General features: G+C 36.2%; 1 protein-coding gene across 3 annotated transcripts; it reads right to left on the bottom strand.

The window, feature by feature from the left end:
* On the bottom strand, positions 2,356–11,690 carry LOC109824805 (ubiquitin carboxyl-terminal hydrolase 2-like). 3 transcript variants are annotated; one of them, XM_020391454.1, is made up of 4 exons: positions 11,186–11,690; positions 9,097–10,792; positions 3,822–4,048; positions 2,356–2,635 (listed from the first exon to the last, which is right to left on the bottom strand). In XM_020391454.1, the coding sequence occupies exons 2-3, from the start codon at positions 10,746–10,748 to the stop codon at positions 3,823–3,825; spliced, it is 1,878 nt and encodes a 625-aa protein (XP_020247043.1). In that variant the 5' UTR covers positions 10,749–10,792; positions 11,186–11,690; the 3' UTR covers positions 2,356–2,635; position 3,822. The 3 variants fall into 3 exon arrangements, with proteins under 3 accessions (XP_020247043.1, XP_020247045.1, XP_020247044.1); XM_020391456.1 differs by having other exon boundaries at positions 2,356–2,629; positions 9,097–11,690; XM_020391455.1 differs by lacking the exon at positions 2,356–2,635 and having other exon boundaries at positions 3,535–4,048; positions 9,097–11,690.

The raw sequence follows: 12,088 nt of genomic DNA, 5'->3' as shown, positions 1-12,088 counted from the left end.
ACTATATGAGGCTATAACCAGTCAGAAAGTTAACTATCAGAAGTCTGACATCACCTTTAACCCCAGTGTAGATGAGGATACTAGGGCCTATATTTTTTATCTTGGGGCTTGATAGGGCTCAGTCACATGATCGGTACTTAGGCCTCCCTTCGGTGGTTGGAAGAAGCCGTCGTCAGACTTTTGCTTCAATCAGAGACTCGATTTGGAAAAGAGTCCAAGCTTGGAGGAGGGCACTTTTCTCAGGTGGAGGGCGAGAGGTTATCGTGAAAGTTAAAAATTTTGCAGGCGATCCCATGCTATGTGATGAGTATCTTTTGCATTCTAATTTCTTTGTGCAGGGAGATTGAGTCTATCATTATGAGATTCTGGTGGGGATCAACTTCTAGTAAGAGAAAGATTCACTGGGTTAGGTGGCAGAAGGTGTGTCGTGCAAAGTCAGAGGGTGGTCTAGGCAAATGTTTAATCAGGCATTGGTGGCTAAGCAGACATGGAGAATCATTCAGGACCTTTCTTCTCTAGCTAGTAGGGTTTTGAAGGGGAAGTATTTTAGGGACTCAGACTTCCTTTGAGCTGGTGTTGGCCTTGGCTGCTCTTATTTATGGCGGAGCATTATCTAAGGGAGAGAGCTCCTGGCTTGAGATCTGAGATGGAGGATAGGTGATGGACAGAATATCTCTATCAGTGCTGACCCATGGATCCCAAGACCCATTTATTTCAGGCCAATCACTTCTCCGATCGACCCTTCCAGTATGGTGGCTGAGCTGATCTCCATTTCGGGTACTTGGAATCATGAGCTGATTGCTACCTCCTTTTGCCAGGTAAGTCGGGAGGATATTTTATTTATCCTACCGTCGCCTTCTCTTGTCCCTGACAGACTCAATTGGCATTATGAGGAGAAGGGGTGCTACACAGTCAAGAGTGGATACCAACTTCTTCGCCACACTATGCCTGATACTACTTCCACCTCGGATCTAGGGTAGCGAAGTGGTGGTCATTGATCTGGCATGCGGAGATCCCACCCAAGATTAGAGTGTTCCTTTGACGTCTGTTCTATGATGCTCTCACCACCTCAGCTGGTTTATCTCGCAGGAGGATCTCTGTGCCCCCTAGTTGCCGCCTTTGCTCTGCTACCTTTGAGACCACCCTTCATATCTTCATTGTCTGCTCCTTTGCTCGTTTAGTGTAGGAGTCCTTAGATCTTTGGGAAGTGATTAATGGTTTTCGAGGCACGTCTTGTGGTGATTTTATTTTCCATCTCACATCTTTTGCCCTGGAGACTCTATGGCTTTGGCTTTCACAACCATGTGGTTTATATCGGGGGAAAGGAATATTTGCTCTCATGGTGGTGGTGTTAGAGAGGCCTCGGTCTTTGTGACTCGGATTCACTGTTTTGTGGAGGAATGGGATAGAGTTAGAGGTTTCTCCCGTGACATTGTCACCCCTTCCAAATAGCCTTATGCTTGGTACCCCCTGCTCCTGGTTTGCGAAAGCTCAACACAGATAATGTTGTTCCTCTGGAAGAAGATATTATTGGTTTGGGAGGTATTATTCGGGATCACCATGGACATATGATTGGTTGCTACTCTATGGGGAACAGGGGTCCTATGTCTGTGGATCATGCGAAGTTGTTGGCTGTCCTGAAAGGCATTCGCTTTGTTCGGCATATAAATTGGAGGATTTCAGTGGTGAAAATTGACTCTCTAAAGGTTGTCTCCTTGGTGGACTCTCCTTCTCCTTTTGCTTTCTTAGCTCCTATTGTAGATGAAGTTCGCGTTGATCTGACTATTACTGGCTACTCTAAAGTTTTTTATGTAAGGCGCACTAGTAATGAAGTTGCTTATTTCCTAGCTAAGTCGGTTGACTGTTTGTCATCTTGTTTTTGATTTGTTTGTCCCTTTGTTTTTGAGACAGAGTGTTGTTGAGGACTTAACTGGTTAGGTTACCCTACCTGCCTTTTGAAAAAAAAAGAGAGAGAGAGAGAACAGAAAAATTGAAATAAAATCGCACTCAGATTAAAATTGGCATTCACTTGGCATTGAACAACATCAAATTATAAGAATACACTATCATAGACATTTAGCACCAACAGTCACTTAGATAACACATTAGCAGTTGAGAATATAATATAGTTGTTGCAAACTGCATATATACATGTAAACATAAAAGAGAACAAATTTATGAAAATGAAATGTGACATCGTATGAGGAAAACATCAGCCCATAAATATAAGAGAGACACATTTCAACCAGACATATCTCATTTATTATTCACCAATAAGAAAGATAAAAGAAAAAAGAGTAGCAGACAGAAGTATAAATGTACATAAAGAAATGACTAAAAATTTCTTGACCAAATATTAAATTGATTTTTCAAATAAAGGCAATATGGCTAGAGAGAAGATGAACAGTTCCTTCACTAGATGCCTTTACTTTCTACAGGAGAGAAGTAGACATATAACAATTTGAATTATATGCAAACCAACATAGAAATGTCTAAAAATATGCCCAAACTAACTGTATTACAAAAAATGGATTTTGAATCCATCTTCATATAAAAAAGCGACGTCAACAAAACATCTACAACACCTATATTGCCTATGTGTCAGCTACTACAGAAGCGAGAACCCCACCTGCAACTGCAGCAAGAAAATGCAATTAATCAACCTCAAGATATATATCAATAATGAGAAGTGTCAACCATATAACACGTGATAATCTCAAGCAGATGACGTACATTTGGGTCGAAGTGTTCACAGATCATTCATTTACCATCCGTTGTTCTATGCAACAACTTGAAAATTGTAATTTCCTTTGAAAACAAAGGATCCTTGAATAGTAAGAAAAGAATTAAAATCAAGACTATCTGATTACTGGCGTATGTTAATTGGTGCAGGGTCCAAGGGAATTAAAATTCAATGCTGACTAGGTTGGCTAGCTGTGAATTATATGCTTTTCAATTATAAGTTATAACCCAAAAGTAGCTCTATTGTAAATTTCACTCTATTGTAATTTCAGGGTATGAAATTGATATGCTATAAAAGTAAAAGGAGAGTAAGCTATATGCAAATTACAATGCAATCAATCTAGGCTTTAAAAAATGTATAAGAAAATAGAAATGACACAACAAAATCAGAAGGAAGTACAAGAAAATAGAAATGAAGTTAATACCGAGGGAAAACAAACGCTATTTTGACATTGCAATACAAAATGAAAATCGTCTTTCCATTATCATGCTAGACAACCACTTCAGTAAAAGCCACAACTAGGGAACACAATATCTTGAGATATTATCAACAATCAAAGCCCTTTGAATAATTAAAACAAATATAACTTCTAACTCTATCTAATGGAAAATATTCCCAAGGTGATAAGCAATGAATACTTAATCTTAAGCAATCAGCACAAGAGCAAGACAATCTTCAATGACAAAAAGATGGCTCCCAACATATGTTTCACAAAAATGACCAAAATAGTTTGTTTGCATATCTTAGAAGGATATCTGAAGTATCCATTTTATATAATAGCCTTCCAAATTTTGTCAAAGATCTGGCAAGAAACTGATCAAATAGCTTTGGGATACCATCACAAGCATAATAAAGAGAAGTGTGTAAAACCCCACGATATTTTCCTAACAATTGTTACTATGCAATTACATGGGCCACAAAATTTCTCCATTGAACTTGCTGAGGATATTCACAATAACTACAGACAAATTAGGAATTACTTCGTGTTCTCAAGCATAAAGCAAATTTTGACAGGAGTTGGGATCTTTAGATCGGTTGGTTTGTGGATCTTTAGATCTGTTGGTTTGTCGAAGCATACCTCAATAGCACGTTCTTTCGTAGAACAAAAGATATGCATTTCTTTTAAGGACTTCTTTTAGTGAAACTTCCTCTATTTCAGTATCATCAGCCTTAAACCAGGAGTCTTTCCCCTCTTGGTTTTGTTCTGCTCTTACGTATGCAACGTAATGGCCAAAAGTCATGCTGGATCCCAGGTGCTCCACGATTCCTATGAGACGATAGACATACTTCTCCTCCCCCACAAATCTGCAATTAAATGGGAAAGAATGCTTAATTGTTTAGATAGACAATGAAAATTTTAGTCCAGCTTTAAATAGAGAACACACTGCTGCAAATTCCCTCTCATAAGGATCATAAGAATTTGAACTGAAAACAAGGGAAGACGTCTCGAAGAGGAAAAAATGTGAACAATCTAAAGCGTATACACATTGGAAATTACAATTACTATAGACTTGTAGTTGATCATTTAATGAAATATGAAAAAAAACAGTTCGATTTAAACTTTTTAGCCCCCTACCTTTACACTCCAAAAGTTAAAGGAAAAGAGAAGGGAACAAATCTTACGCTTCAGGAAACCATTGTAAAAGAATTAGAACTATCTAAAAGTGGCATTTGAAGGCAAATATGAAAATTCTCTACATTGCTGATGCGTCTTTGGTTTTTGCATGTGATCAAACCACCAAATATAAATAATATGGAGCAAAGATCTTCTAAACACCCATGTAAAAATACTGCAACTAATATGGCACAATAACAATGATAACCAATAGCAAATCGTGGTGATTTTCACAGCTATTAAGAGCTCTGTTTGAGGCAAAGTTTTCCAGCAATGTGACTCTGTGAAAGTGAACAAACCAATCTTCACATGTTTTCGAAAATTTTGACTTATCGAAAATGAACAAACCTAAAAGCGTAACTTAACTTATGCCAAGCCATTTCATTCATGCTCATGTTTTCTATCCTAGTCCTTTTCCTGATTAGCAATAAATGAAGCAGGATATTTACTTCTAAACTGCAGCCCACGGCTTTACAAGCTAAGCATTCGCTACATCCTACCATTAAGTGGCTTAGTCACGCTTAACAGTGAAATTTTGTCAACTTCTCCAGTTTGATGTAACAATATGTCATAGTTTCCAAAATGTGCATGTTTATTATATTCTTTGCATCAGTGAACCCTATCAGTGTTATTTTTACCATATATCAATGTGGACAGGATAAGATCACTGCAAAGAGTGGAGAACATATCATGTATGCTATGTTTCATAGGAAGAGAGGTAAACTAGCCTCCCTCGTTTCTGTGATTGACTTGAATTAATCTTCAAAACAGTCACTTGTTAATCCTAGAAAGATTTGGAATTCAATTTCCAAATAGTGAACTATTTTTCATTGAACTATGATGCACATTTACTGATAGGATGACAATGTGACATACATCCATGCAGCTTGATAAAATCTAAAATATAAAAGTTTTCAGGTAGGAATAGATTGATACCATAATAGAAAGTTTAAAGTATTTTACAGTATAAATATCTGATATTCGTATTTCTTGTTAGGATTCTTTAATAAGTAACTGGAAAATTCAGTTGAATATAATATGTTTAGAAATGTGATAGAATCAGATCCATCATCATACATTCAAATTTTAACTTTCTTAACCTCAACTTCTTAATCTCAAATACATTAAAATTTCATAATACATCAAGTATATGAAATAGATACTTACTCAATACAGGTATGTCTCCTTTGTTGAAGTACTGGCACAAGATAGACTATAAATAAATTTGGAGAAGCAAAATAGTTTGCCATTATGTAGTGCATGTACTACAGGAACATGATCTAAGATTCTAAGGACATACTCAAGTTTGATTGACAAGAAAACTCATAAGTATCAACACCTCCCATCCTTTATACTTATTTGTCACCTTATTATTACTAACAACAATTAGTTTCTTTCATAAGGACCATGTGTTAACATTGGTGTGATATAAAGTTACCTGATCTCTAGCCTCCTTGAGTCACAATCTACTTCTCAAGACCTACACTGTGGCTTCGATCTTTAGAGTTTGAACTTGAGTTATTTAATGTAATTAAAAAAGAATGCCTTCTTCATCAACATGCATACAAAGAATGTATGCATAATTGTTAGAATGATCCTAGAGTGTTGTAAATGCACTGAGAGCCGATGCCCCTATTTGTAATGGTGTCGCATCTGAAATAGCACACCTCATACTCAGTACAAAGAACCAAAGCACTAGTTTGACATGATGCTGGGCATGCTTTAGGTTTTATTCTGACCTGCTAGCCTAGGCTATATCCAACGCGGGATCCACAAAACAGTAGAAATTTTTATGCATTGCATATGCCCAAGATTCTAAGATTGATAGCTCATAATATGAAAATATCACCTAACCACAAGCATTTGAGAAGTTTTCATACCAAGTTTGGTAACTCGCAATATGTAAATGTGACATGTCATGCATTTTTACCCATCCAAATAGACAATAGTCCTGTCTGCTGGGTACGCTGGCACTATACTGGTTTGTGACGGTATCTTAAATTGTATATCTTTCTTACTTTAAATTGGAGATGGAATGAAATATGAGTCTGGAGATTGAGATACGAAGGAGTGCATATCAGCATGTTTCAAAGCACAATTATCATGCCACCAGCAAATGCAATTATTTTATAGCTCTGATGGCATGAAGAGGGGATTCATCAGTACAAGGATTTTTTTTTTTAATTTTTGGATGCAATCAACCAAATAAGTAGGCTGCATTAAACACAAGTCTTTCAGAAATACAATTAGTTTAAACTTTAAACTCCTTAATCAAAGAGCAAAACTTTAGCTTGAGATATTTTTTTCTTAAACTAATCTAAGTTTCAATCCCGTAAAATGCCATGCATCATGGTGGCTTTCAGTTGAAAGTCATCTGGGAACTACTGGAGGAGGATGGTTGAAGACCTTCGTGAAAAAATAAAATAAAGTAGTTTATGCATCTATATTTTGATTAGGGGTTTTTGAATATATACCCCTCAAATCTTCCATATCTGCAAAACCACCCTCCAAATCTTGGTATTTGCAAAATTGCCACACAATTCTCTCACATTGATTTTTCCTACCCCTCTCACTTACCAATTTTAGTTTTTAAAATGGGAAATTATTGCAAACCTATTGGAAACTATTGGGAATTTTGACATTGTCTTGTTTTAAGAGCAACATTTTTAAGTGGTAGTAGTAGAAAGACCTAATATGTTAGATTTGAGGGGCAATTTTGCAAATACCAAGACTTGATGGGAAATTTTGCAAATACTAAAGATATGAGGCGTATATATGCAAAAAAACCCAGAAAATTATGTGTGAGAGACGAGATGACAGAGGGGTTCTAACATAATAGAAACCCCACGTTAAAAATGTTAATAATGAATACATAAATAGGGATAATATATAAGTTGAAAAGGCTTCCCAACATGATATTCTAAAGTAGGCTTAAAATCATTTTAACATGAAAATCTTCATTATCATGCTGCATGCAGAAGAAAGAAATTAAAAAAAACACAGTAAACAATAGTGATTCGTGAAACTAGCACAAAATTTGAACTTTGGTTAAAACAAGGCTGTTGAGGATACAAAGATGGATTAACTGTGTTGTCATATAAAATGTTAAGCACCGGATCTTTAATCTTTTTAGTCTCATAGTATTTGAAATATATTAATATTTATTCACTGGAGTGATTCTGCGACGGCCACCTCCCATCATATAAATGGGATTCAAAATTACTACATTTTATTCAATGTACATTTCTTCTCAATTCCTTTTACATCTATCCTGTTTTTCCCCTTTCTTGATCTTTTAGTTCGTAATTATACATGAGGAGATTAGTATAAAATTAGCTAGCTGGCACAGTTAATTGAAATTAAGATTTAAAGTTGTACTGTGAGCTGACATGTTATGTTTCTGATTTTCTTAAACTCACCTCAGATTTTAGACCTTCTCACCCTAGTGATATTGAACAAAATAACTTCTTGGCTATGAATTAACCTGACTGAATCTTAATGTTATGTTCCTTTTATACTTCATATATCATGACATTTAATTCAATATATTAAATCTTACTATATGAAATAGATTTGTGGTAATCCACAACAGTGAGCAAGTTTCATGAGTACCATAATATACACACAGGCACACACATATACGTGTACATCGCATACATATCAACTGCAATATTAACTGATATGAACCTATTATTTATTCTAAAGTAAATTTAAGATAGTATAATTTAAAATCAATAGATATATAAGTTGAATGTAACTCCCTGTAGAAGTTTTTATCGTCCCCCTCTTCAAGACATCTTAAAAATCTATGACTGGTTTGGAATATTGCTTCGTGGTTGGATAAGCTTAAGTTGTATTGCTGAATAAAGTGGACCTTTCCACCAGTCAACTAGCCTTTATGAACTTAAGCTGAGTTTCTCCCTTTTGAATATTTTCCTTTTGTAGGAGTTTCACCACAAATTTAGCATGCAGATTTAAGGCTTGACCATATGTTAATTGCAAATAGACGCCTGGTACTATCTCCCAAATGCAGATTGAACCCCCTATAGTTCTATCGTTGCAGATAGACACCTTAGTGAATTTTTTTTTAACTCTTTTACTCTCAGAGAAAGAGAAGATTGTTTTCCCCCTCCTTACAAATAGAACGCCAGAGGGAAAAGAGTCACAAAACATGCCCATGCACTCCATAGCCAACCCCTATAGATAGAAAATGATTTGACAGGATGAACAATGGCATACATTAATCAACTCGTGCTTTTGAGAAATACTTATACATTTACAAGAGTATGATGTATGTATATAGTTATATATAACTCAAGATTCAAACTATCCGTTGAAGAAAAGAATATATCTGTAAATTTAACAAGACAACGACCACAATAGATGCATATGCATCATTAATGCTTGCATAACTGTAGGCCTAATTACAATATTAATAAATGGAGAGTTATTCAGTAGAGAGATTAGGAATTAAAGCTGAGAATGAACTTGAAGGCGATCTCAGTGAAAAACAACAGGTCTACTGACAAATTAGCATTCCAACTTAAGAATGAAAAGAAGTAACGAAAAGCTTTTAGAGCAATACCTGCTATATCCATAAATTTTTGAATGAAACATAAAAATTAGCAGTACCAGCAACAACAAGCAACTGCTTTGGTATAAATCATCAACGTAAAAGTTCTGCAATTTGAAGGAAATATAACAGTTCTAGTAGCAATTTAAAGCTTTCGAATGATACCTGGAATCCATATATGGCATGAAATCAAGCATTTCATGGAAGACAACGTGCCCTTCAATTTTCTTGAATTTTCCAGATTTCAATTGGAAGAATCTCTTTAGCTGAATTGTTAAAATAAATGGGAGCCTCTTAAAAAGAAGCTTTTTAATTAATTTCCTCTTGACCTCCTTACATTTCGTTTTCATATCCTCATCCTTTCTTAGCTGTTCATTTCCAAGTGAAGGAGCTAAAATGTGGCCATTACATCCAACATCCTGCTGATTACTGCTTTTGCTTGGTGAACCTAAATTCTTCTCACTTTCAGATTTAACTCTGCTACCTTGAAACTCAGATGCTTCTGATGGCTTCTGGTGTTGAAGAGGCGGTGAACAATGAACACAGTGATTGTCAAGCAGATCCTCAGGTTCTGTGAATAAGACCAAGCACTTCTCAATTGACAGAGGACCACTCATGTCATCAACCTCACAAACCTCATCATGGTTAAGTGCATTTAAATTCCAAGAAATTGGTATAGTGGTGTCAAAAACCACAGCAGGCTTGATTGAGCATACATTTACATTTACTTCTTCATCACTGTCAACAGTCAAAGATTTCTCTATAACCCCTCCATCTTGGCTTCCTTCATGTTTCTCCACAGCAGGCACATTAATCTTAGGTGAAATAATGCCGTTCCTCTCATTTGGATGTACCTTCAAAGGCACATCAGTCTTAGGTGAAATAATTTCATTCCTCTCATTCGGATGTATCTTTGTAGGAATCTGCAGTGAAAGATCGAGAAGAGGATCATGTGTTGTCGAAGTTTTTCCACATCGATCACAACACAGAATACTAGAGAATTCTCCTCTAAATATCTCATCCACAAAACTCATTCCTTCTGACTGCAACTTATCAAGCAAATATAGGAGCAACTCATGACTGTCATGCTGAATCCCAGCCACAAATCTCTGGTCCTTCTGAACAAAATCAAGGAGCTCTTGAGGCTGTATGGTAACTCTGAAATCATCATATGTTTCATTAAAGAGCCTCTTTAATGCTCCAGTAACATAGCCAACAGGCATCTCCAAGTTCGCAAGACACTGCCCAAGTCTGTCCATGGCAAAAAGATTTTGCAAGGCTGCGTTGAAGTAGCATGTGTTCACAAGGTTAGGCAAACCCTTAAACCTACATGGATAATTGAATTTTTGCTGCTGCATTCCTTTCGCATATTTTCTGACAAACATTTTTGGCCTCTCATTGTCCTCGTCCTCCAAATTCTTCTCTTCCTCAGTTGTAACCAGTCGATATATCTCACAAACAAAACAATATAATTCACTCGGTTTGTCTACTCGGATAGAAAATGAATGTTTATCTTTCTTCCCATGATCAAATGCATGGCCACTAGGACCATATTCATTCTCAACACCACAGAAACTCTCTTCACAAATCCAACAAACCCAGTGAACAGTTCCCTCAGGGACTACTTCCATCCTCTTCTTCGGTGGCATATCGAGACTATCCTTTACCTTATTATTACATGTTTGACATGCAAAGCCCATGCTCGCAGAAGACTTGATTCTTCCGAGAATTCGCTCCCTCTTAATGCTTCCGCCAGTATGATGTCTACAAATGTAGGGACGGGGACGAGGGCGGCTTTGACTCTTCGTTCTCGCCATCGGTTCTTGGTCAAGAACGTGATCCAATTCAAGAGGATTAAATTCTGAGATTTCCCGCAATAATAGGTAAGATTGGAGAAAGGAAAATCTTGATACATCAGAGTTTTTTACAAGAACCCACAAATTAATTTCTTGTTAAAACACAAGATTTTAACCGATGACGAAAAAAGAATGTAATCAAGTAGATTATAATCTTGAACAAACATAAAGAAGCAAAAAGAAATTAACATGTCTAGAGAAAACCCAGTTGCGCCATCAGAGTTTTGAAAAGAACCCACACAATAATATGCATGAAACTTGAAGATTTTAATCAATTGGGCAGTAAGATTAGAGCAAACCCATGCAGAAATATTCCAATGAAATTAGAAGAACACAATATATCAATCACATAAAGGACAAATTAGCAGAAACAACCAAAGGGGATTAAGGGAATTTACTTGAGGATTAGCAGAAATGGCTTCTGGGTCGTGAGAAGAAAGCTGAATTCTTTTCCTTGAACACAGTAAGACAGAAAGAGAAAGCGGGAAGAATGTACGAACGTCGTGGTTCAAACAAAAAGTACTGCAAATACACCCCTAATTTTATGGAATAATGGCAACCCAATTGCTTGTTAAAAAAAATCAATTAAATAAATCAAATGAACCCACGTGTTCACCCAAATTTCCCGCATTTTATTAAACTTGCATAATAAAGTTATCAAAATTTCATAATTGTAGACGATTAAGAGAAAATTATGATAAAGCACAACATAAAGAGGGGGACATGTAGGCAACATAGAGAGCCGAGAGCTGAATGAATCTGAGCCCTAGCTTCGTGAGGTGCCATCTCAAATGAATCATAATAATGGAGGAAAGCTTAGAGAATGGGATCATTCTGGTCATCATCTTCCCCAATTTCAAGGATTTTAGGGTTTTTTGTAGCTCAAAAAAATTAGGACTTTTTTGAAAGCCTTGGTTCTTCCTATGAATGGGAAAGTTGAGGATAGACGAGGGTTAAATTCACGAAACCCCCTCGAACTTTGGGGTAACCCCCTCGAACTTTGGGGCAGTTCCGCATAACTCTTTGATTTTTTTTTTTAATCTCACAAAATCCTGCTAAACTTCGCACTAGGAGAAGAGGTATGTTGCGAATAAATGTTAAAAAATTTACAAGTAAATAAAATTTTCTTTAGAGAAAAAAAATCAAATTTTAAGGGAAGAAATATGTTACCTGTAAATGACAAATGATAAATTTTGATATTTTTCTCACTAGAACATTTTAGTTATCTGCAAATTATGGGTAGAGGTCAGCGGAAGAAAATGTTAATGTCTAAGAGGGTTTAATAAGACTCTCGAAAGTTG

This window comes from Asparagus officinalis, chromosome 9, assembly GCF_001876935.1.
Source record: "Asparagus officinalis chromosome 9, Aspof.V1, whole genome shotgun sequence".
Taxonomy (NCBI): Eukaryota; Viridiplantae; Streptophyta; class Magnoliopsida; order Asparagales; family Asparagaceae; genus Asparagus; species Asparagus officinalis.
This window is presented reverse-complemented; position numbering and strand designations above follow the sequence as displayed.